This window comes from Giraffa tippelskirchi, chromosome 12, assembly GCF_054371585.1.
Source record: "Giraffa tippelskirchi isolate mGirTip1 chromosome 12, T2T-mGirTip1v1.2.pri, whole genome shotgun sequence".
Taxonomy (NCBI): Eukaryota; Metazoa; Chordata; class Mammalia; order Artiodactyla; family Giraffidae; genus Giraffa; species Giraffa tippelskirchi.
The window spans coordinates 40,599,518-40,623,054 of NC_137286.1; the positions used below are offsets into that span (position 1 = coordinate 40,599,518).

General features: G+C 49.8%; 1 protein-coding gene across 10 annotated transcripts in view; it reads right to left on the reverse strand.

The window, feature by feature from the left end:
- Positions 1 to 1,680: 1,680 nt before the first annotated feature.
- The window catches only part of ARNT2 (aryl hydrocarbon receptor nuclear translocator 2), a 174,607-nt gene continuing 152,750 nt past the window's right edge, over positions 1,681 to 23,537 (reverse strand). For 8 of the 10 annotated variants that reach the window (XM_081546729.1, XM_081546730.1, XM_081546737.1 and 5 more), the window contains 6 exons: positions 22,474 to 22,597; positions 15,886 to 15,985; positions 13,128 to 13,266; positions 12,247 to 12,412; positions 4,429 to 4,565; positions 1,681 to 2,108 (listed from right to left, as the gene is read on the reverse strand). In XM_081546729.1, the coding sequence (XP_081402855.1) occupies positions 2,010 to 2,108; positions 4,429 to 4,565; positions 12,247 to 12,412; positions 13,128 to 13,266; positions 15,886 to 15,985; positions 22,474 to 22,597 (765 nt within the window). In that variant the 3' untranslated portion in view covers positions 1,681 to 2,009. Of the gene's footprint in view, positions 2,109 to 4,403; positions 4,566 to 12,246; positions 12,413 to 13,127; positions 13,267 to 15,885; positions 15,986 to 22,473; positions 22,598 to 23,537 lie in introns of all 10 variants that reach the window. The other 2 variants (XM_081546731.1, XM_081546733.1) reach the window with 2 other exon arrangements.

Here is a 23,537-nt window from a genome sequence, read left to right on the forward strand (position 1 = left end):
GGTGCCAGGCTCCCAGTCATCGTGCCAATCAGTGTGTGCACCTCAGAAAACCCCCAAATTCCCTCCAAAACCAGAAAAAGAGACAAACATACCTCCCCCCTCAAACTTCCAAACTTATAGACTCAAAGTCACAAGAAGTCTGTTTTCATTTCACTGAGAACCCATTCTTTGACCCAAAAGCTATTTTGGTGCCTCTTCTTGGGAAATAATTAAGTCTACCATCTGGGACAAGTTCAAGGCTGCAGGGGGGGCAGAGGTGACCCCAGGGGCGGGGCACACTCAGGGGAGGCCCCTTCTGGGTCTTGGTTCTGTCAGGGTCCCTGCCATTTTCTCAGGAGCCAAAAAGCTTCTAAAGGTTGAAAATGACATCCTGTGTGTCTAAACCCCAAATCCAATCACCACTATATACACGAAGGTTAAAAGCCACTCTAGAAACTGTCAGGTCAGTTTTAATTTAGAGCCCATGACCTGGGATCACACAAAGCTGGCTACCAGCCAAGGGTAAGCTCATGAACAATGCTGGACTTTAACAGCCGGAGCTTCCCAGGCCAGAATGGACGCCCATCCGCTCTGGGTGCTGGCCAGTGCTGGGGTTGATGCAGAGTTTTTAGAGGATGAGAGCAAACACTCTCCGCGTGGCTCCTTCCTGGCTCAGGCAGCCTAAAAGTGACTACACTCCGCTGGGCCCCTCAGAACCCCAGGAGGAGGGGTACAAGGATTGTTCCCAGCCAGGCGCCTGCAGGGGGCATGGGCTCCTCTGCCTGCTGCGAGGTGGCCACGGGCAGGTAGCAGGTCTCCCTGTGGGTGTCGGTGCACTGATGGGACGGGGAGGCAGGACAGGAGGGGGACCATCGGGAAAAGAAGAAGACACAGGAGTTTCTTTCCTTACTGTAAAGGGCACGGGATGGAGTGGTGGTGAGTAAAAATGAGGAATCATCTCAGATCTGAGAGAAACAGCAAGCCAGGGACCACGGGCTCAGAAGTTAGCCAGGCAAGCTTCTAGAAGTCAGCTCTCATTCTGTCTTGAGACAACCTGAGGGATTCAAGGCCCTCGGGTGGTGGGGTGGTGGTAAAACCAGAACTGTAGCCCAAGTCCTTTCCCTCGAAGACTCACCCTCTGTCTCTCCCGAGATGCCACTGTCCCTCACCTGGACCGAAGAACTGACCTAGCAGAGCAAGCAGCTCTGGGCCGGGACTCCTGGGGTCACCGTCAAGTGCCCACCTGCTCAGTTCAGCCTGTCTGCCTGGCACCCAGGCCCCGGGCCTGGCTCCCTCTGGTCAGGGTGTCCTCCTCAGCTTGGCTGGGGCTCCACCCCCACCACACACCCTGGATTCTAGACACTCGCTCTTGCCACACACGACAGACACAGGCACAACACATTCATCAGGACAAGGATTCACATCACGCGGCACAAAGTACACGTCTCATGGCAACACGGACGACGGACGGATGTGGCTGAGCCAGGAGACAGAGGAGCCGGCGTCCACCCGGGGATCCCTGGCTGCTCACCTCCAGCTCTGAGAACACAGGCTATGCGCCCTCTTTCCCCACTACTCCTTGAGCCCAACGCGGACACAGAAGTTAAAAGCCAGGAGAAACCAGATTCCAGCTTCCAGGGCAGGCCTGGGCATGCCACTTGGGCTCTCTGGGCTGTAAATGAACTTTTCATAGACACAAACTGTCTGATAGGAGATTATTCACAACCAGATTTTAGGAACCCAATGGGTCAGGCTCCCAACACACACAAGTAAAATACAATAAATAAACCCACCCCCGACGTCTACCAGGCTCCTGGTTGGTGGCTGAGCAGCCACTGCTGAGGGTTAGAAGCTGAGCAACGCGATGGTGGCAAGGGGAACACGGCGGGGGCGGGGGAGAAACGAGGTGTCTTCTGCTGGGGGGGTTCCTGCCACAGGACAAGCAGGGCAAGGGGGGGCCCCCCGTTCACGATGGCGTCGATGTCACAGCAGGGGGTACACTGCTCTGTGAAGCCTGGCTCTGCCTGCAGCTACTCCGAAAATGGCGGGAACATGCCCAGGTCGGCAAAATCTTCAATGTTATAGTTGCCGGTCCCCTGGGTTGGATCTCCGGGCATGGGCAGCATGTCCTGCAGGAGAGAGGAAAAGAGCGCAGGGGAGTCGGCTCATCCCTCATCCTCCCGGGCAGTGGCACATCCCAGGAGCCCAGCCTGCCCACCACCCTCACAGCATCTCTCCAACAGGGCAGCCTGGGAACACGTACCCTCCCCACCACCCCCACCGTCTGACAGATGCTCTGCTGGGTTCCTCCAATGTCTGAGATCCTGGGTAGCTTTGCTGTCCTGGAAAATGTCATTCTAGCAGGAACCTCTGTCTGTTTAAAGCCTAGCCAGGACACAGGGTGGACAAGAGCCCCACTGGTACCAGTGTGGTACCAAGCAAGTTATACACAACTGACAATCAAGATACAACAGCACTGCAATGCAGGGAAGGTCAGGAGGGCTACGCATAAGGAGAACTGAGTGGTCTGTCTTCACCATGTACATCGAGGGCAAGGCCAAATCCCTGTGGGGTTAGACTTCACCTTTCACAAGTCCTTCAAGTTCTCTGGGACTCAGACTACCCACCCAGAAAATGGGTGGAGCTATATTTCAATCCTTTATGGCAATTTCCCCAAAGTGTGCTGTGTCCAATTCTTGGCCATGAGACATTCTGGGAGAAAAGAATTCTGTGGACAAATGAGTTTGGGAAACAAGGTGTACTTTGCTGACCTTCTGAAAACTCTCAGTCGTCATTAGTATATAAAGGCTCTGATAAGTCCTGTAGTCATACAGATGAACCTATCTTCAGGGCAGGAATAGAGATGCAGATGTAGAGAATAGACGTGTGGACACAGCAGGGGAAGGAGAAGGTGGGACAAACTGAGACAGTAGCATTGATCTATATACACCACCATGTGTAAAATAGAAAGCTAGTGGGAAGCTGCCATATAGCACAGGAAGCTCAGCTCAGCGCTCTGTGATGACCTAGAGGGGTGGGAGGGGGGCTCAGGAGGAAAGAGATATATGTAAACATGGCGGATTCACTTTGTTGTACAGCAGAAATTAACACAACATTGTAAAGCAATTATATTCTAATTTTTTAAAAAAGAAACTGAATAACTGTTTAATCATGTCTCACAAATGTATTTGACCAAAAATTCCTTTTAGCATCGTGACCATGAAGAGCCAGGTTAGGGAAATCCGCCTTACATGGTGACTGTGAGGCACAAGGATGGGCCAGGGCTCAGCCTGACAGACGGAGGAAGCGGGGACAGTCATCACGGGTCAGGGGTGGTCAGGTGAGGGCCTGGGCGGGGTACCTCTCTGCAAGTATAAAAGAATTCTGCCCCTTTGGGGACCTGGGTTCTAGAACTTTGCCTGTGAAGATGCTGCTTGAACTCGGGGGAAAGGAGCTTGGGGTGCTGCTGCTGTTTAGTCACTAAGTTATGTCCGACTCTTTGTGACCTCATGGACTGTGACCCACCAGGCTCCTCTGTCTAGGGCATTTCCCAGGCAAGAATACTGGAGTGAACTGCCATTTCCTCCTCCAAGGGATCTTCCCAACCCAGGGGTCAAACTCGTATCTTTTGCATTAGCAGGAGAATTCATTTCCACTGAGCCACCAGGGAAGCCCCAGCTTGGGGAGAGGGTGGGGTAAATGGAGAGCTCTCCCATGAGAGCTTTATAGTCCTGTGGGTCCCAGGTGTGCCCTGCTCCAGCCATGCTTTGCGGGGCAGGCTCTGGAATGTGACAGAAGGCACTTGGGGCTCTTGTTATCAGGTGTTTCTCCCTCATGAAGACCTGGTGGGGTGGATGGGACACTAGCAGGTTCACACCCCCATTTGGAGCCTCTTCCCAGTGAGAACCTTCCTGGCTTAAAGTGGGGCTCTGACACCCAAGGGGGCAGAGTCCTGCACTGTGGTATGCCAGCGATATCTGTTACCGCTGCACACTTAGGGAATGGCTCAAATCGGGGGTCCTCAGTCTCTGAGATCTCAAGCCTGATGATCTGAGGTGGAGCTGATGTAATAACAATAGAAATAAAATGCACGATAAATGTAATGCACTTAAATCATCCTGATACCATCCCTTCCCACTATCCATGGAAAAACTGTCTTCCACAAAACTGGTCCCTGGTGCCAAAAGGGTTGAGGACAGCTGGATCAAACAATGAAGGAGTTGCAAGGTGCCCAGGCAGCTTCAATCAGTGCATGAGATTTGAGAAGGGAGCCTCGCCTCTCTCTCCTTCTGGAGCCCCTGGAGTCGGGGCTACGACCTTCCCGGGAGGGGCCAGAACTCACAATCTCTATCAGCAGTCGGTGCTACAGCAGGGAGGCAGAGACCGAGGGGAAAAGGAAGCAGAGAGAAGGCGCGGGTACCTACGAGAAGGCGGTGCTCGCTGATTTACCTGGAACACTTCAGTCTGACTGGGCTGCTGGTGGGAGTGCGGCTCACCGCTCTGCTGTCCGTGGTGCTGGCTTTGCCACTGCGACCAAACTTCCGAGGGCCGCCCTTGGAACTGCCCGCTACTCTGTCCGCTCTCAGCTGAAAGATCCGACGCAGAGGACACTTCCTTTAAAAGCCAGCCCATCACTTTGGGAGACCTAAGAACTGCAGCCCAGAGGACCCCTGCACTCCATCCAGAGCAGGCCGGCAGTGCTCACTGTCTCCCTCTGTCTCATGCTGGCTGACAGATAAGAAGCTGGTTTGGCACCCGAGAGCTGGATGGGTGAAACAGAAACAGGAGCTCTCTGCCAGATGGTGCCGGTGGCGGGCAGTGAGGGTGGCCCTCCCTGAGCACACTTGCCAGGGTGAAGTCTTACAGCCCTCAGTCCTCATGATCACTACTGGAGGCATGTCTGTGGCTGAGAGAAGCCATCTCCCAATGTGCAAGAGAATGAATATGCAGTCTCTGCCACTCCAGATACCCCGGCTCACAGGCTGCTCTTTAAAGGAACCCTGTCCTGCCAGTAGAAGAGCCTCACTCAGCAAAACTTGGCCTCCACCAGCCTCACTGCCTTCTGGGTAACTCAGCTGAAGCCACACATGGCATTCCATGAGGGTCCTTCCATGGGGGCCAAGAGCCATGGCTCTTTCTGCCCGTCTCTTTAGCAGAGTGTTTCTCAGCACCACTAGTTTGAGAGGAAAGGCATTTGGGTACAGCTTAGACAAAGAGATAGGTCTCTTTGTGGGAACTGTCAAATTAATTTGTGAACAAAAGCAACCTTGCTTCTGTCCACAATTTACAAAAAATACCTGGTGGAAAAACAAAACTTAGAAAAAAGAGCAGAATTTTGCCTAAAACGTTTTAAAGATTAACCCAAGGGGGTGAGAAATGGAATATTTCCTGCCATATCAGTAAACAAGGATGTCACAGTCATCAGCAATTGCAGCTACCACAATTGTGAGCCGGTGAGCCCTGAGGGAACTAAGGAAGAAAAGAATACCTGCCGTCTAGCAGCCGTCATTCTGCAGCCACTCCCTACTGGGAGCCTGGAGGACACTCAGGATGTGAAAACATAGGATACTGGCCCAGATAGGTGAGGTGTGTATCACAGACATGATTTCAGTGAGCCCAGACTCTTGTATCTTTCCATTCATGGAAAAGCACTAAATTCCTTAACCTGGCTAAATGGTTTTCTTTAACAGTAATCTTTTGATGTTCAGACTACCTGCCCTTTGTTGCAAAACTTCTATATCACCTGGCTTCTCCCTTCGCCTCCTCTGAGCAGTTCTCTAAGAGTTACTTGAGATGCTGCCTCACAGGCTTGAAGTCCTAAATTCTGTGCATGCTCAGTCATGTCTGACTCTTTGTAACATCATGGACTGTAGCCTGCTAGGCTCCTCTCTCCATGGAATTTTCCAGGCAAGAATACTGGAGTGCATTGCCATTTCCTACTCTAGGGGATCTTCTCAACCCAGGGATCCAACTCTGGTCTCCTGCATTGCCAGGAGGATTCTTTATCACTGAACCACCAGGGAAGCCCATTCCCATCAAATAAAACATAACTCTCAACTTTCAGGTTGTGAATATTTTTTAAGTCTACCAGAGTTGGTTTATCCTAAGGCATATTAAAAACTGAAGGCACTTTTCCTTGTTCCAAACCATTCAATGACATTTTGGAGACGATGAGCTCACTGTCCAGATCTGGATAACAGAACAGGCTCCATCTTGGCCCCACTTGTTCTTCAACAGTTGTACTGACCACGGGCGACCCCACTCCCTGCCTGATGAGTGGGCACTGGGTTCATCTCGGGTGGAAGGTTAGATGGTATTCAGAGGGAAGAGTCAATCCCTTTCTCTCTCACTTCTCACCTACTGCCTGAGACATGAAGGGCTTTAACAAAAACATCTACTCCCTTAAATGGTTCACCACGGCACCTTTCAAGCTCTGCATGACCACAGTTGGTAAAGGGGTCCAGAAACTCAGGTAAGGATACAATTCCTTATTGCACACAAGAAGGAGTTAAATCTACTGTGCACATAGGATTCTGTTGTTTAAACAAATGCATCTGGCTTTGCTGAAATGCCTTTCCCGAACACTCTCTCATGATATTCCATGGGCCAGGGACAACTTTTTCATAGAATCATGTCCCCTGACCTGATTTGGGAATGGTGGTGGTTTAGTTGCTAAGTCATGTCTGACTCTGGCAACCCCATGAACTGTAGCCTGCCAGGCTCCTCTGTCCATGGGATTTCCCAGGCAAGAACACTGGAGTGGGTTGCCATGATTTGTGAATAGAACAATCTAGAACAGTTCTGGTTCAAAACTGTGGGAAGATTAAATGCGTAGGACTTCCTTGGGTGTCCAGTGCTTAAGAATCTGCCTGCCAGTGCAGGGGAACCGGGTTTGATCCCTGTTCCAGGAAGATCGCCCATGCCACAGGGCCACAACTACTGAAGCCTGTGAACATTAGAGACTGTGCTCCAAAACAAGAGAAGCCACTGTAATGAGAAGCCTGTGCATTGCAACTAAAGAGTAGCCCTTGCTTGCTGCAACTAGAGAAATCCCACACGCGGCAACAAGGACACAGCAAAAAATAAATAAATTAAATGTTAAAAAAAAGAAGATGAAATGTGCAGCACCCCTAGCTGGAGCAGTGACAGGAGCCACACTGGTCAGATACCACCTCATCCTGGAGGCCCCGAGGTTGAGCACAAGCTGGGCCACCTGCTGCTCGGACAGAGGATGGATGGACACAGGCACCTCTGCTGAAGGTGAGGCTGGGGCAGACCATGAGGGCTGTCCGCATGTATTCAGGGATGACTGGCTTGGTGCCACTGTACCTGTGTTCTCTCTGGTGTGTGCGTCCTCCCCTTGCTCTGTGCCTGCAGGATTCTACTCGTACTCCGAGACCTGATCAAATGTGACCTTGAACGACTGACTCCATGTTCTCTCCTCAGCTGGCCTGTGGCACTTACATTGTCTCTCAGGATGGTGCCCATCATGCTAAGATGACTCACCCCCAGATGTGAGTAACTTAAGGCCAGGGACCATATCTACTAAAATGTCTGTTTCAGGCCTCACTGAGTACAGTGCCTGGAATAAAGCAGGTCTCCATAAGTATCTGCTGGGACTTCCCTGGTGGACCAGTGGCTAAGAGTCTGCATTCCCAACGCAGGCGGTCCAGGTTCAATCCCTGGTTAGGGAACTAGATCCCACATGCCACAACGAAGATCCCGCACAGCCAAATAAATAAAAAAAAAGTATCTGCTGAAGGTAAGAATGAAGGAAAGGAAAGAGAAGCAAAGGAGGAAGAAACAAGAACGCTCTATACACTTTCACTTCTCTTCCCACTGGAGGCTTCCTGGATATCACCAACTTATAATGAAGCTAATACCCATCCTCTCATCAGTCTTCCTCGGTGACAGCCAGAGCCAGGGGAGGGGGGTGGAGGGGGAGGATTAGAGGAAGACTAGCTTCCCAACTTGTGTCTGGGGGTGGCTGTATTCATGAACCAGACAAGATTTCAGAACAAAAATTCTTACACTTCTAGGAAGAGAAGTGCTCTTCTTAACTGCATGCAATAGAAAAAAAAAATCAGTGAACTGACTGCTTTATTCATTTATTTTTATAGGGATGTAAAGTGCAGCATGATGACTACATAGTTAACACTGCTATAGGGTGTGCCTATTTATTTATGGCCCTGCTGCATGGCACGTGGGGTCTTAGCTCCTCAATCAGGGATCAAGCCCATGCTCCCTGCACTGGGCATGTGGAGTCTTAACCACTGGACCGCCGGGGAAGAACTGGTTTGCTTTAGAAGCAGCCTAAGCTAGCTAAGGAAGCAGGGAAAGGGCTTGGTATTTTTGGAGTACAGACTAGGTGCTAGGCATCTTTTGGGGCACTTTTTAGACATTCTTTAATTTCTTCTTCAGTCTAAGAAATGAGTCCATCTTCCATGTTTTTTAGATGAAGAGACTGGGGCTCAAAGATGTCAGGAAATGTGCCCAACTCATTTAGCTTATAAATACCAGAGCCAGAGTTTGAACAGAGATCTTTCTGATGCTGAAGCCCACATACATTCATTTGATAAATAGTTTTCATAGTGAATGCTATGTACCCGACACTGAGCAGTGGCTGGGGATACAATGGGTTGCAATGGCCCAATTCATTGTGAAAGACAGATGAGCAACTAGGCAATGGGAACTGTTGTTTGCTTAGTTGCTCAGTCATGTCTGACTCTTTGCAACCCCATGGACTGTAGCCCACCAGTCTCCTCTGTCCATGGGATTTCCCAGGCAACAATACTGGAGTGGGCTGCCATTTTCTTCTCCAGGGGATCTTCCCAACTCAGGGATTGAATCAAGGCCTCCTACATGGCAGGTGGATTCTGTATTGCTGAGCCAGCAGTGAAGCCCAACTGAAACTGTTAAGACTGCTTATAAGGGAAGCACAGGCAATTGGAAGGACAGGGCTGTGAGACTTAACTCAATCTACATCTTCCTGGAGGAAGTTATATCCACTGATACAAGATGACCTCACCTGTCATGTGGTGGGACAGTTAAAGGGGAAAGCCCTCCGTGCAGTCTCTGCTCCTGACATTTTTTTCTGAGCTTTATCAGTGACTTCTCTGATTAAAGAATGAGTAATAACTACAACATAACCTCCCCAGGATGATAGAGCCCTGTGGGGTCTTAGACTAAACCCTGGACCCGACTGACCAGTACCACAAACCATAAACAGGGAATGTTCGTGGCCCACCCCCAGGATATGTACCTATGAGCCTCTTTCTGGAAAAAGCCCCAGTGGTAATCAACATCCTCATGTTGCCTCATCGATCCAAAAGCCACATGTGTGACTGCAAACCTTAAGCATGGGTTCCAGCTATGCCGTGCTTCTTGTGTTCTGTGGGCTGCCTGCGTAAGACCTAGGCTGCTACATCCCCTGGCTGGATGCCTGGGCCACCTGCCAGCCCAGGGATTCCAAACAGAATATATGAGTAGGTTGCTACCATCTGGGTCGACCGGGTGGGCTTTCAGAACAACAGTCAGAATCTTGGGGAGCTTGTCAATTTCTAGACTGTAGACAAAGGGGATGACAACTTCCTTAAAAAATTATTGGCACTCAATGTTCTCCTGTCAACTTTTGCTAACTAATAATTTGGGTGAGATTCATTTGATTTGGAAACTGCACTAAGACTCAAGGTTTACCTGAAGTCCCATTCAGAGGTCCTAAGTGGTTGGTTTAGCTCAGTGGTTCTCAGGCATGGGTGATTTTGCCCTTAATCCCCATCCTGGAGGGACATTTGGCAACATCTAGAGACACTTCTTTCTTTTCTGATAGGTAAGAAGTAGACTTATTTAGAGAGGCACATTTCACAGATAGGGTGAGGGCCATCTCAGAAGGCATATGTATGTCTGTGCATGCTCAGTCGCTAAGTCGTGCCTCACTCTTTGTGACTCTATGGACTGTAGCCTGCCAGGCTCCTCTGTCCATGGGACTTCCCAGGCAAGAAAACTGGAGCGGGTTGCCATTTCCTACTCCAGGGGATCTTCCCAATTCAGGGATTGAACTTGTTTCTCTTATGTCTCCTGCATTGGCAGGCGGGTGGGTTCTTTACCACCAGTGCCACCTGGGAAGCCCTCCACGAGCTTTAAATAAATTCAAGTGTGTAAAGCGTCGAGCACAAAGTAAGCATGTGGTATGAGTGAGCTGCTATCATAATTATTACGATATTATCATCATTCAAAGTAAGCTAGCTGCATGGCATCTGTAACAGTGGCTGCTCAGCCTGGAGCCCCGTTCGTGCAGTCCTGCTCTTGGTGATCGAATTGTGTGGCAGCCTCAGTCCCTGGCTCTGTCCTTCCTGTGTTCCACCTCCATTTGCACTTCAGAGCCCGGCATTTGATAGACCAGACAGAGGCACAGAGCTAAAGGCTCTAGTCGTTGGGGCAGGGGGTGGCTTCCCCTCATTTCTAGTTAGGGCCGCCCTGAGATGCTTCTAGGCCATACCAGGGGGAATGCTGACTCTCCTGCGAGCCTCTCCTGACTCCCCCACTTGCTTCCAACAGACTTGGCTGCTGCACCTCCAGCACTGGCCTGCCTGCCTCCCTGTACCTGTCTGTCTCCCCTGCCTCGGTGTCTGCACTGTGACCTTCTACCCAGTCAGAACCGAGTCTCCTCCCAGGGCTCAGCACAGGGCCTGGCATCAGGAGGGCCAGTGAGTCAGTCAGTGCCCGGTGGGCCCTGTGCTCCCAGGAAGGACTAGGTGCCTGCATGGCAAGTGTGCTGAGATTGGCGGTGGGGGTGATGTCTCTCCACATGCAGTGAGGAGGGGGCCCTCCTGGGAACCAGGGACCTCCAACCTCAGGGTGGGTCTAAGTTGAGATACTGGCTGGCTTGAAAGCAGCTGCCTTTCAGGAAGGGCCTCTCCTTCCTGAAACAGGGGGCTGTGCTTCTAAACTCACCGAATCATCTGGCAAGGATATTTAAAGGCTGAGTGTGAGAACCTGCTACAAGTCTATGGGATTCATGCAGAGAAACACCCGAATATGAGGGGGAATATGGGGTCCACCTGCCCAGCACCCTGGGACTGCGGGGCCAGAAGTGCTGCTATTAGTGGTGGGTTTGGACAGGGGGTGGGGGCAGCTGACAACTCAGGTGTGGGCCAGGGGCAAGGCACCACACGCTTCCTAAGGCTGACATAGCCCTAAAGAGACACTTGCAGCTCAAATGGAAACTCAGGTGGTTTGGACTCTGCTTCACGCTTGCTTGAGAATGATCCATTCTGTAGATGAAATGCCCCCTGAGCATGACTGTCTCCGCAGACAGCCCTGCAGGAAGGGGACATCAGCTCAGGCTTCTTGCCGGCACCAGGATCCTTTCTGAGTTCCTGCTCTGTGACATGGGACTCAGACCCTGGCAGACACGCGGAGTGGGTCATTTAAACACCTGCAGGGGCTCCTGGGAAGTCCACCAGAGGGAGCAGACAGTTAACCCTTTAGGGCCTGAAGTTGTGCAAACAAAGCTAAGCAAGGTGTTCTTCCGTGGGATACGACCCCTCTTGTAATATTAAAAAGAGAGAGAACTTTATGATGTTTATCATGTACACAATTTATTGATGCAATGCATCATCCCTATGACCCATAATTCTCTAGTCTGGGTCTTTTTGAAACAAGATCATAGTAAACTCCCTATATAAAAACTTTCAAAGATGCAGATATGCCCAGCTGTTGTACTGCACTACTATACTTTTCAAGGTACGGAACTGTAAGATTAAAAATGCTTTCTTTATTTTTTTTGTTTTTTTTTATGTATTATTTGTGTCAAAAGTATTATAAATCTATGGCAGTACAGTACTATATAGCCAGTTGTGTTAGTTGGATATCTAGGCTAACTTTGCTGGACCTACTAATGTACTCTTGGAACGGAACTCATTCATAAGTAGGGGACTTACTGTGTAGGGCTTTTGACTTGGGTGATCTAAAAGTCCTTGCCAAGGGCCATAAATGGTTAAAATAGCACTCAGATGACATCCGTGCACAGGAGTAGAGACCCAGAGCCTTGACAATGATAAAGTCAATCTACAAAGCCAAGGTCTAGGCAGCAAGTCTCTTAGGGACACCGCTGGCCTCCTGATGGCCAGAGAGAAGAGAATTTGGAAATCTCCAGACCTGGTACCAGGGTTCTGAGAGCCTAGGGCTCAGACCCCCAAACCCAGAATGTTCAGAAAGTATCTTAGCTGGCTCTCCCAGGAATTCTTCCCCTCCGTCCCCACCTACCGAAGCCTGGAGTCCTGTTGGCCAGGCTGGAGTAGGCGTTCCCGCTGGGCGAAGAGGTAGCTGGACTGGAGAGAGGGCTGTAGGACGAGGGGTCTGCGGGATATGTGTGGCTTGTTCCGATCCCAAAGGGAGAAGACTGAGTCTTGCTGGACTGCGAGGGGATTTGCTACAATCAGGACAAAGTGAAGAGAGGGCCAGCATCACCAGCAGGTCCCCTCCTCCCACCCTCCATGGCCCCAGTTGGTCACTGTCACACGCAGGTCCAACCCGCACTGGCAGCCCTACTCTGGGCTGATAGTGACTCCAGTGGCCTCCTGGCCTGCTGGGCGTCATGCCCAGGATCAGGCCAACATGTGCTGGCCCAAGAAACAGGACTCAGGTCCTGGATCTTCAGGGTCTGGTTGAAATTGCCCTCTAGGGCCACAGTGATCTAAGTCCTCTGCCTTCTGCTTAGGGGACCTTGGCAAGGACTCTATCAGTCCAGCATACAGGTGTCCCCACAGCGATGACAGGGAGCCAGGTATGTCCCCAGGTTGATGTCCACATGCACTCCTGGGCCAAGGGAACTGAGGTCCTGAGTGGTGAGGGCCTTGTTCCTGATGGAGGGTCTCTGAGTGCCTGTCCCCTGCCCTGGGTTCCCCAGAGCTGCCCCCAGACTGCTGGGAGAAAAGGCTGTGAAACCAGAGTTGGTACCATTGATGGGTACTTGGTTCTCAAAGTACCCTTAACCCGCGTGCTCTTGGGAGCCCGGCTGTGGTCGAGGCAGTCAGCTCCAGCTCCGAGTGCTGACCTGTTCTCAGAGCCGGGATCCCCAGAAAGCACAGCCCAGGTGCTCTGCGCCCTCTGGGGACCTGGGGCAACGCCCTTGCTGATGCACATACCTGTCCTGGAAAGGGCGGCCGGCTTCCTGTCCAGGCCACCTGACTCTGGTTGAGCTGCCTGGAGATCTGGGACATGTTCTGACTTGTTGAGGATGAGGACTGGATGTCGTTCACTCCAGGCACGTGCACCACGGCAGAGCTGCGAGGAAAGAAAGAACATCGTGGGACTTTCCTGGTGATCCAGCGGTAAGACTCCGCCTTCCAACACAGGGGGCTCAGGTTCCATCCCAGGCTGGGGAACTAACATCTCACATGCCTAGGGGCAACTAAGCCTGTGTGCCACAACTAGAGACACCAGAGTGCCGCAATGAAGACACAATGCAGCCAAAAAAAAAAATTCCTGCACTAACCGTGATTAAGAGGAACTTCACTCCCGAGATCCCTTCCTCATTCACTTAACACGGGGCTCCTTTCCCATCTCCCTCTTGATGTGTGTATGTGATCGCGGGGCCTTTTCTGATCATTGTTCTCTACTGGGGTGGCGGGGCTCTCCTCCACCCCTTGGCCCTGGCTTCCCTCACAGCACTGACTGGAGAGCTGGCAGGAGTGCTGTGGACCCCAGAAAGGTGCCCTGGTGCACAGGGCCCGTGGGACCACAGCAGGACTCGGGCGGGGGACAAACTTAGGGATGTGCAGCCACAGCTGTGCCCTCCTGCCAAGGGCTCAGTGCCACTCATCCCATGTCCCTTCCCACTCAATCCAGCTCAGGCCCTGCAGATGTACAGGAAACTGTCCATCCTACAAGCTTACAGCTTCACAGCACTCTTTTAACTAATTAACCCATTTGTTCTATAGACCAGTGATCTAGTGAGAGGCTCCCCAGCGCCAGGCTCCACAAGGGGACTGGCCCCTCTCTTCTGTTTCAGTGACAACAGCTGGCGCAGACTCAGCATCTCTGGCTGGACCATCTGTTCTAAGCACCTGCCTGCAGCCTCACTCCTCCACTCCACCCTTCACACCTCTGTCGCCACAAATTTGCAGGACCTCGTTTCCTCAAGCCCCTCTTCCGCCATGAGTCGTCCCAGTGATGGAGTCCAAACTCCCAAGCTGAACACAGTAGTCAAGACTCATGTATTCATCTCATTCTTTTCCTCCCAGACTCCAGGAATCCCCGTGTCTCTTGTCCCTGGGCTCTGCTCAGCACAATCCTGATGCCTGTGCACCTGCCCTTGCAGCAGGTGGCCATCTGATTTTTTGCTTCCGGGCCTCCCCCTAACCCTGCCCCCACCACGCTGTGCCTGGCTATCCCTCCTCACCTCTGGCCTCTGCTCCATCCTGGCTGCCCTCTGTCCAGATGGCAGGGGGCGGGGAGGGAGAGGGGGAAGCAGCAAGTGTTACAAGGACTCGATGAACATGGGCCTAGGCGGGCCTGGCATGGAACTACAGCAGGTTACCATGTGCTGAGTGGGTGAGTAAACAGCAGCCAGGGAAAAGCCTGGAGCCTTGGCCAGTGCTCCGCAGAGCCAGGTGACCAGCAGGGATTATGTCTCAGGGGCAGCTCACGGGGCGCCACCATCTTGTCCTCCCATCCCCAGACTAGAGAGTAGGTGCTCTAGGACAAAGTTCCCCAGAGACTCAGAACAAGTCACCATCTACTACAGCCCAGCTGCGGAGCTGGCATAGCCACTCTGTGACCTCAGGGGTTAATGTCTCAGGGTGCAGCTGCTGACCACCTGCTGCCTCCCCTGAGGTCGGTCCACTGACCCTTGGTGAGGGCCATCCTGGCTGGGACCTCTCCCTGGGGTGGCTGGTCCACCTGCCCAGTCTTGGTCCCTGCCTGATTCTCAACTGGACATTCAGCTCTGGCCAAGTCAGCTAGAATCTGGGCTGCCTGGGGAGCCCCATCTCACCAGGCAAGGGTCTGAGATGCTTCTCCTAGTGGGTCTGGGGGCACCCGATGGCTCACACAAGTGCCCACCGCCCTCCCTGAAGGTGTCTGTCTGTGCCCTAGCCGAGCTCCCCAGCCCCTGCTCCTGCTGCCCTCGGGGCCCCTGGAGCCGGGCCCCATCCCTGGTGGTGTTGCTGGCTTCCTCAGTGATTTACAAGAGACCCCCTGATGCTAAGAACCAACCCCTGGAAGCACAACATCCTACTTATACCTCCCATGAGCAGCCCTTTAGGCTGAGACCCCAGGCGTGATGGGCTGAGCGGTCCTCTCCCCCTTGGAGTTCACTGTGGCCTCTGGAAACCCAGGGACAGGGTACTTCCTGCTGCCTTGTCAGGTGTCCCCAGGTCTGTCCTGGCTAGAGCCACCTCACTCCCTTCTCCATGGCAGGCACCTTTCACATCCATGAAAGAGGAACCGACACCTTGTATTTAGGGTGGCTCATCAAGGGCTTGCAGGTCAGAACTGGAGCTCCCGGACTCCTCGGCCTGGCCCCGGCATACGAATGTGTGTGTGCGCATGCTCAGGCACTCAGTCATCTCTGACTCTTTGCAACCCCATGGACTGTGGCCTGCCAGGCTCCTCTGTCCATGGGATTCTCCAGGCAAGAATACTGGAATGGGTTGCCACTTCCTTCTCCAGGGGATCTACCTGACCCAGGGATCGAACCCATATCTCCTGCACTGGCAGGCGGGTTCTTTATCACTGAGCCATCTGGGAAGCCCGAGCATTTGAATGGGTAAGCACTAAACGAGGTTGGCAGTATTTGCTGCGCACAGAGCCAGACTCTGAGACCCAGAGCTTCACTGAGTAGGGGCCTCTTCCTGCCCTCCTGCCCACCCCTGCCGCATGCCCCGCACTCCTGGCTGGTACCTGAAGGCCTTTCCCGAGTGTCCAGCAGGGAATGGGCTTCCTTGGGAGTAGATCTGCTGCGTTCCTGCTGCAGAAGCTGAGCTCATCATCTTCTTCTCCGCTGGGAAAAGTAGAGCAAGGGTCACCCTGGAGGCTTTCCCGCCCTACAGACTCCAGGGCAGGGAGCCCCGGGCACCCACAGAGAGAGGCTAAGAAATGGGTTCAAATCCCGGCTGGGCCTTTAGATCTGATGCGAGCAAGAGGGTGGTAGTTTGAGAAACAGCAGTGGGGATGGGAGCTCTCTCACTCCCTCTTGTAATCGAGGGGCCCAGGGCTCCCTCGAAGCACCCTCCCATTTTCCCAGAAGCTCAAAGACCCCGCTTGCATCTTATTCAGATTATCTCTAACATCTCCACTTGCAGCAAGATACCAGAATAAAGGAGATGCAGATGAGTTACATGGCAGCTATTCTGTGCCTGGACAGACCCCACGTCTGCACCTGTCTCTGGGCTGGGGGGATGGGGGGAGCCTTCCCTGGGTGGCCATGAGCAGTGATGGACACAGGATCCTGGACTTGGGGTCCAGGGATTGGGCTAAAGGGACCACGGCTAAATCTCCCATGTGTCAACAAACCTCCATGATGTTTTTAAAAACATGGAGGCACTGAGCAGTTTTGCTGCTCCATTGTCTTTTGCTGCAATGATGGTGTTGCTCAGTGGGAAATCCCTACAGGATGGAAAGAGATTGGACTCTTGGGTGTGTATTTTAACCTAATCACAAGGCCTTGGATCTTGGAGAGAAAGAGACGAGGCTAAAAGTTGCAGGAGGGGGACTTCCCTGGCGGTCCAGTGGTTAAGATTCCATGCTCCCACTGCTGGGGGCACAGGTTTGATCCCTGGTCAGGGAACTAAGATCCTGCAAGTCACATGGGGTTGCCAAAAAATAAATAAAATTAAAAGTGGCAGGAGTAAGAAAGACTTCTGAATATCTCTTGACTATAAATAAGCCATTTTTTTCTCATGTATTTAAGATTTTGGGTTGTTGGTTAAATAAGAAACATTTATTTTTCTCAATGCTCCAGGATGTTTGTGGGGTACAAAATTACATATGTCTATAAAATCACATGGGCTTCTCAGGTGGCTCAGTGGTAAAACAAATCTGCCTGCCAACGAAAGAGACGTGGGTTCGATCCCTGGGTTGGGAAGATCCCCTGGAGGAGGAAATGGCAACCCACTCCAATATTCTTGTCTGGGAAATCCCATGGACAGAGGAGTCTAGTGGGCTATCGTCCATGGGGTTGCAAAGAGTCAGACACGACTAAGCATGCATGTACATAAAATTATATATATCTATAATTTCTAATCTTCTATATCTTTCTTATTACTTTGAGCTACATGAGTTGTTAGAGATGGAGAAAGGCATATTGAAATCTTCCACTGCAATTTGGCTTTATCAGGATCTCTTGTGTTTCAAACTATTTTTGGATTTCACGTTTCAATGTTCATGAAGTATCTTCATTTTTAGGTTCCACCTTTTATCTATATAAAATAAGCTTCTTTGTCCACTGAATGCTCTAACTTTTCTTTGTGTGGCAAGGTCAACACCTCTGTTTTCCTCCTTGGTTTTGGAGCATCATCACCATCAACTCTTTCAGGATAAATAGTTTCACTTTGTTATGGTAATATCATATTTTGAGGGCATACCATTCCAGAATTATCAATCAGGAACCCTTGGACATCAACTTATTGCACTATTCATGCTATTCATAGTTTTTTGCTATTTCACTTTATTTTTCTTCTGAGTATTTTGCAAGTTGCTAAAAATGTCCTTGTCTTTTCTTGGAAATAGTTTAGAAGTGAGACCTCTTTCCTTTCCTCTTTTTTTTTTTTTTTTACACCATTCATTAGTAGTTATGTTTCGGAGAAGGACATGGCAACCCACTCCAGTACTCTTGCCTGGAAAATCCCATGGACAGAGGAGCCTGGTAGGCTGCAGTCCATGGGGTCACTAAGGGTCGGACACGATTGAGCAACTTCACTTTCACTTTTCACTTTCATGCATTGGAGAAGGAAATGGCAACCCACTCCAGTGTTCTTGCCTGGAGAATCCCAGGGACGGGGAAGCCTGGTGGGCTGCCGTCTAAGGGGTCGCACAGAGTCGGACACGACTGAAGTGACTTAGCAGCAGTAGTTATGTTTAAATACTTGAAGTTATATATCTTTGTAAATGTCAGAGATAAAATAGTATAGCCTGATGAGAAATTTCTGTTCCCAGTCCCCTCACCCAAAGTATGTATTTTTGCTTAACTGATTTGACTCGGGTTTTTATTTATTTTTAAATATCTTTTGTATCTTCTAACAATTTTTATATTAATTCTACATGTCACTAGTTTCACTTTTTCATTGCTACTACTTTTCCAACCTATCATTTCCAATCTTGTGTTCTGCATTTTTATTCAATTCACAATGACTTCTCCTGCAAGTCATTTTTTCCAGGAAGTGTAATTAGATGGTACATATCTGAGAAGGTCTTTCTGTTCCTTTTTTTCTTTTATGGGCTGCACTGGGTCTTCCTTGTGATGTGTGGGTTTTTTCTCTAGTTGAGGCACTAGGGCTTCTCTTATTGTGGAGCGCAAACTCTGGAGTGTGAGGGCTCAGTATTTCTAGCACATGGGCTTAGTTGCTCCGTTGTGTGTGGGATCTTAGTTCCCCGACCAGGGATCGAACCCGTGTCCCCTGCATAGAAAGGCAGATTCTTAACCACTGAACCAACTCTCTGTTGCTTTTTCATATAGGAAAGCAACTTGGTTGGTGGAAAAATTTTGAGATTACGTATTTTCCTTCCCCTTCTTTTTCCTTTTCTGTTAACTTTTTCTTTTTTTTCTCTTTTGTCATCTCTATGGGAAGATATCTATGTCTATATAATATTAAAATTTCAAATGGATTTCCCAGAAATGCTGTGGGTGTGGTCAAATATTTCAGGCTTATCTGAGAGGAAGAAGAACCAGTGAGATGTGGGATTGTTTCATCTTGCTGGATGAAACCACATCTCTCTATGAAAGTGGAAGAAATACTGCTGTGGGCGGCTGGCACATGTGGATGACCAGCGATGGGGAGGAGGGGGACCACCAGCAGGGAGCCCTTGCGTCATGCTAACAGGTCTGTCCTCTGCTCGAAGCCAGACGCTGGGCTGTGTTGGCACCTGTTGCCCTTAGTTCAGGCTGTGTTGCGCTTAGCCAGTCAGTCGTGTCCGACTCTTTGTGACCCCATGGACTATAGACCACCAGGTTCCTCTGTCCATGGGGTTCTCCAGGCAAGAATACTGGAGTGGGTTGCCATGCCCTCCTCCAGGGGATCTTCTCAATGCAGGGATCGAACCCAGGTCTCCCGCATTGCAGGCAGAATCTTTACTGTCTGAGCCACCAGTTCAGGCAGCTTCCTGCTTTCCTAGCATCTGGTCCCCAGCTGTGTGGGAATAAGCGCTGGGGTCTTCCACCTCACGAGCTGACAGCAGGAAGACTGGGATCTGCCTAGGGCCTCTCTGTCCTCTCCTGGGCCATGCTTTCCCTGCTCCTTGGTCCTGGGAGGATGGTACTGGGGGTCCTGTCCCTTTACTGCATTTCCCACGATTCTGTGGCATGAGTCGGCTAGTATGTCCCTAAACGGATCCCAGTTGTGCTGTATCTTGCTGATCACATGAAAATGGAATCTTCTTTCTGAATTTTGGAACTGACAACAATGTTTCCAAGTTTTATATGTTGCTGATCTCAGTGGCAGTCAGAGTGGGCGAGTGAGGCGGCTACACAAGTGGGTTCCATGTGATACCCGAACTTTGGACAGCACTATTTTATTTCTTTATAAAATTTCTTATATCATTTTATTCTTTATTTTTTTGGCTGCGCTGTGCGGCAAGTAGGGATCTTAGTTCCCTGACCAGGGATTGAAACTGCAACCCTTGTTGTGCAAGCACACAGTCCTAACCACTGAACATCAGGGAAGTCCCATGAATGGTACCACTTTCTCTAACAGTGACACTTACACAGGGGGACATCCTGGTGACCACCACAAAGGATGACTTATGAATACTCATACAATGGAACGTTATGCAGGCAATAGCAATGCAGATTATTTAATAACCTAGAAAGATGTTCGTAATAGACACATGAAAAAGTACGCTACCAAACAGTATGAGCTCAATTCTATATATAAAAAGAATTCATACATGTAGAAAACAGTCTTGCTCTGGTGGGAAGGGCCATGCTCAGTAAATCTTTAACCCAATTGTCTCCTGCTGGAGGGGGGCTGTGCTCCCTCCATGTTAGTTGTTTAGCCTTGAACATCAAGAAGATCAAGCTAGTCAATTCTAAAGGAAATCAACCCTGAATATCCATTGGAAGGACTGATGCTGAAGCTGAAGCTCCAATACTTTGGCCACCTGATACGAAGAGCCGACACACTGGAAAAGTCCCTGATGCTAGGAAAGGTTGAGGCCAGGAGGAGAAGCAGGAGATGGAGGATGAGCTTGTTGGATGGCATCACTGACTCAATGGACATGAGTTTGAGCAAACTCCGGGAGATAGTGAAGGACAGGGAAGCCTGGTGTGCTGCAGTCCATGAGATTGCAGAGAGTCAGACACAACTTAGCAACCGAACAATAACAATGTGTAGAAAGACAAAAAGGACAAGCTTTAAAAAGTTAAAAAAGATTAAATCTAGGTGGTATGATACTGGATCATTTTTATTTTCCTTTTTATGTATATTTTTATTTTAAAATATGGTCCTCTCTATGAACAAAGCTAGTGGAGGTGATGGAATTCCAGTTGAGCTATTTCAAATCCTGAAAGATGATGCTGTGAAAGTGCTGCACTCGATATGCCAGCAAATCTAGAAAACTCAGCAGTGGCCACAGGACTGGAAAAGGTCAGTTTTCATTCCAATCCCAAAGAAAGGCAATGCCAAAGAATGCTCAAACTACTGCATAATTGCACTCATCTCACACGCTAGTAAAGTAATGCTCAAAATTCTCTAAGCCAGGCTTCAGCAATACGTGAACCGTGAACTTCCAGATGTTCAAGCTGGTTTTAGAAATGGCAGAGGAACCAGAGATCAAACTGCCAACGTCCGATGGATCATCGAAAAAGCAAGAGAGTTCCAGAAAAACATCTATTTCTGCTTTATTGACTATGCCAAAGCCTTTGACTGTGTGGATCACAATAAACTGTGGAAAATTCTGAAAGAGGTGGGAATACCAGACCATCTGACCTGTCTCTTGAGAAACCTGTATGCAGGTCAGGAAGCAACAGTTAGAACCGGACATGGAACAACAGACTAGTTCCAAATAGGAAAAGGAGTACATCAAGGCTGTATATTGTCACCCTGCTTATTTAACTTATATGCAGAGTACATCATGAGAAACACTGGGCTGGAAGAAACACAAGCTGGAATTAAGATTGCCGGGAGAAATATCAATAAGCTCAGATATGCAGATGACACCACCCTTATGGCAGAAAGTGAAGAAGAACTAAAGAGCCTCTTGATGAAAGTGAAAGAAGAGAGTGAAAAAGTTGGCTTAAAGCTCAACGTTCAGAAACGTTGAGCATCTGCTCCCATCACGTCATGCAAAGTAGATGGGGAAACAGTGGAAACAGTGTCAGACTTTATTTTTGGGGGCTCCAAAATCACTGCTGATGGTGATCGCAGCCATGAAATTAAAAGATGCTTACTCCTTGGAAGGAAGGTTATGACTAACCTAGATAGCATATTTAAGCAGAGACATTACTTTGCCAACAAAGGTCCGTCTAGTCAAGGCTATGGTTTTTCCAGTGGTCATGTACGGATGTGAGAGTTGGACGGTGAAGAAAGCTGAGCGCCAAAGAATTGATGCTTTTGAACTGTGGTGTTGGAGAAGTCTCTTGAGAGTCCCTTGGACTGCAAGAGGATCCAACCAGTCCATCCTAAAGGAGATCAGTCCTGGGTGTTCACTGGAAGGACTGATGTTGAAGCTGAAACTCCAATACTTTGGCCACCTCATGCAAAGAGTTGACTCATTGGAAAAGACCCTGATGCTGGGAAGGATTGGGGGCAGGAGGAGAAGGGGACAACAGAGGATGAGATGGTTGGATGGCATCACCGACTTGATGGACATAGGTTTGGGTAAACTCCGGGAGTTGGTGATGGACAGGGAGGCCTGGTGTGCTGCGATTCATGGGGTTGCAAAGAGTTGGACACGACTGAGCGACTGAACTGAACTGATATTAGAGATTAAGATTTTTTTTTTAAATAGGGACATGTCTTTGGCTTGATAAAACTAAACTGTACTATGATGAACAAAGCTCATTTACTCCAATTCCTCAAATTTTGAAGATGAGATGTCAGAGGCCCAGGTGTTTGTCAGAGGCCCATGAGATGTCAGGTGGTTGCCCCAGGTAACAGGTAAATGAGAGGCGAGTTTGAGAATAGAGAGGATTCATTAGGACCCCTGAATTTGGTGTTCCTTTTACACCTTGCAGCAGTTGCTGTAAATTCACCCTCAAGGGTGGCTGCCTCCACCTGGCTGGTGGCGACTATAAACCCCACCATCTCACCACGTCAGCACCCTTGGGGAACTTACACGCACTGATTCCTGCAAACATTTCAGCAAACCGCGGATCTCTTTCCTGGGAAAAGATTGCATCTGCCTTCTCCACGGACTTCCCTGCATCATGAACCCCGGCTGGTAGGCTGGGGACAGGCACCTGTTTTCACATGAAAATACAACAGCATCCCTGGGTGTGAAGGGCGGAATAGACACACCAGATCCCCGTCCCTCGGAATCGCTGGCATCTCAGGCTGGGGTGCTGGGTAGGGCAGGGAGCTTTTGTATATGTGAAAGCCTAGAACATACAGGTGTGGGTGTGAACAAGGGGTCACAGAAGGCTCACTGGAGTTCCACCGATTACTTGGAGAGAGAGAAATAAAAATGATCAAAATTAGTCTAAATATCAGGGAAAGTGAACATAAAGGTTAACTGGAGAGAGACGCCAAGTACCAACACAAGCTTCAGTTTCTCTAAGGCCAGAAACAGTGAGAAGAGGAGGAAGGAGAAGGGAAGGAGGGCGGCCTGAGGAGATGGTCAGAAAGAGGTGCCCTGAGAACATCGGGGTGCAGATTAGAGGTGGGAGGGGCAGCGTGGAGGCTGCAGGACTGACAAGGTTCAGAGCTGGGTAGTCTCCGAGTTCCCACACAGCCTCTGGATCTCAGTACCAGTAAGTCCCTTACATACGAACCAGTTCTGTTCCGAGAGCATGTTCATAAGATGAATTTGTTTGTAAGTCTGACAAAGTTAGCCTAGGTGCCCAACTAACACACTTGGCTATATAGTACTTTACTCTCATAGGTTTATAATACTTTTCATACATGTCTACACAAAAAAATGAACACAAAAAATTGAGAACATTTTTAATTTTACAGTACAGTACCTTAAAAAGTACAGTTGCACCAGCTATATCATCACTGCTTTTATGCTTGCTTCCCGACACCCTGGGCTTGAAATAGACACTGCACTGCTGTCCTCTATATAGTACTGTACAGTAAAATACACACGAACACAACCACTTGTACAGGCTGTACGCATGTGATAGTGTACGCCAGACATGAGAACTAACTCATGTGATTGGATACGCGAACCCACATTTG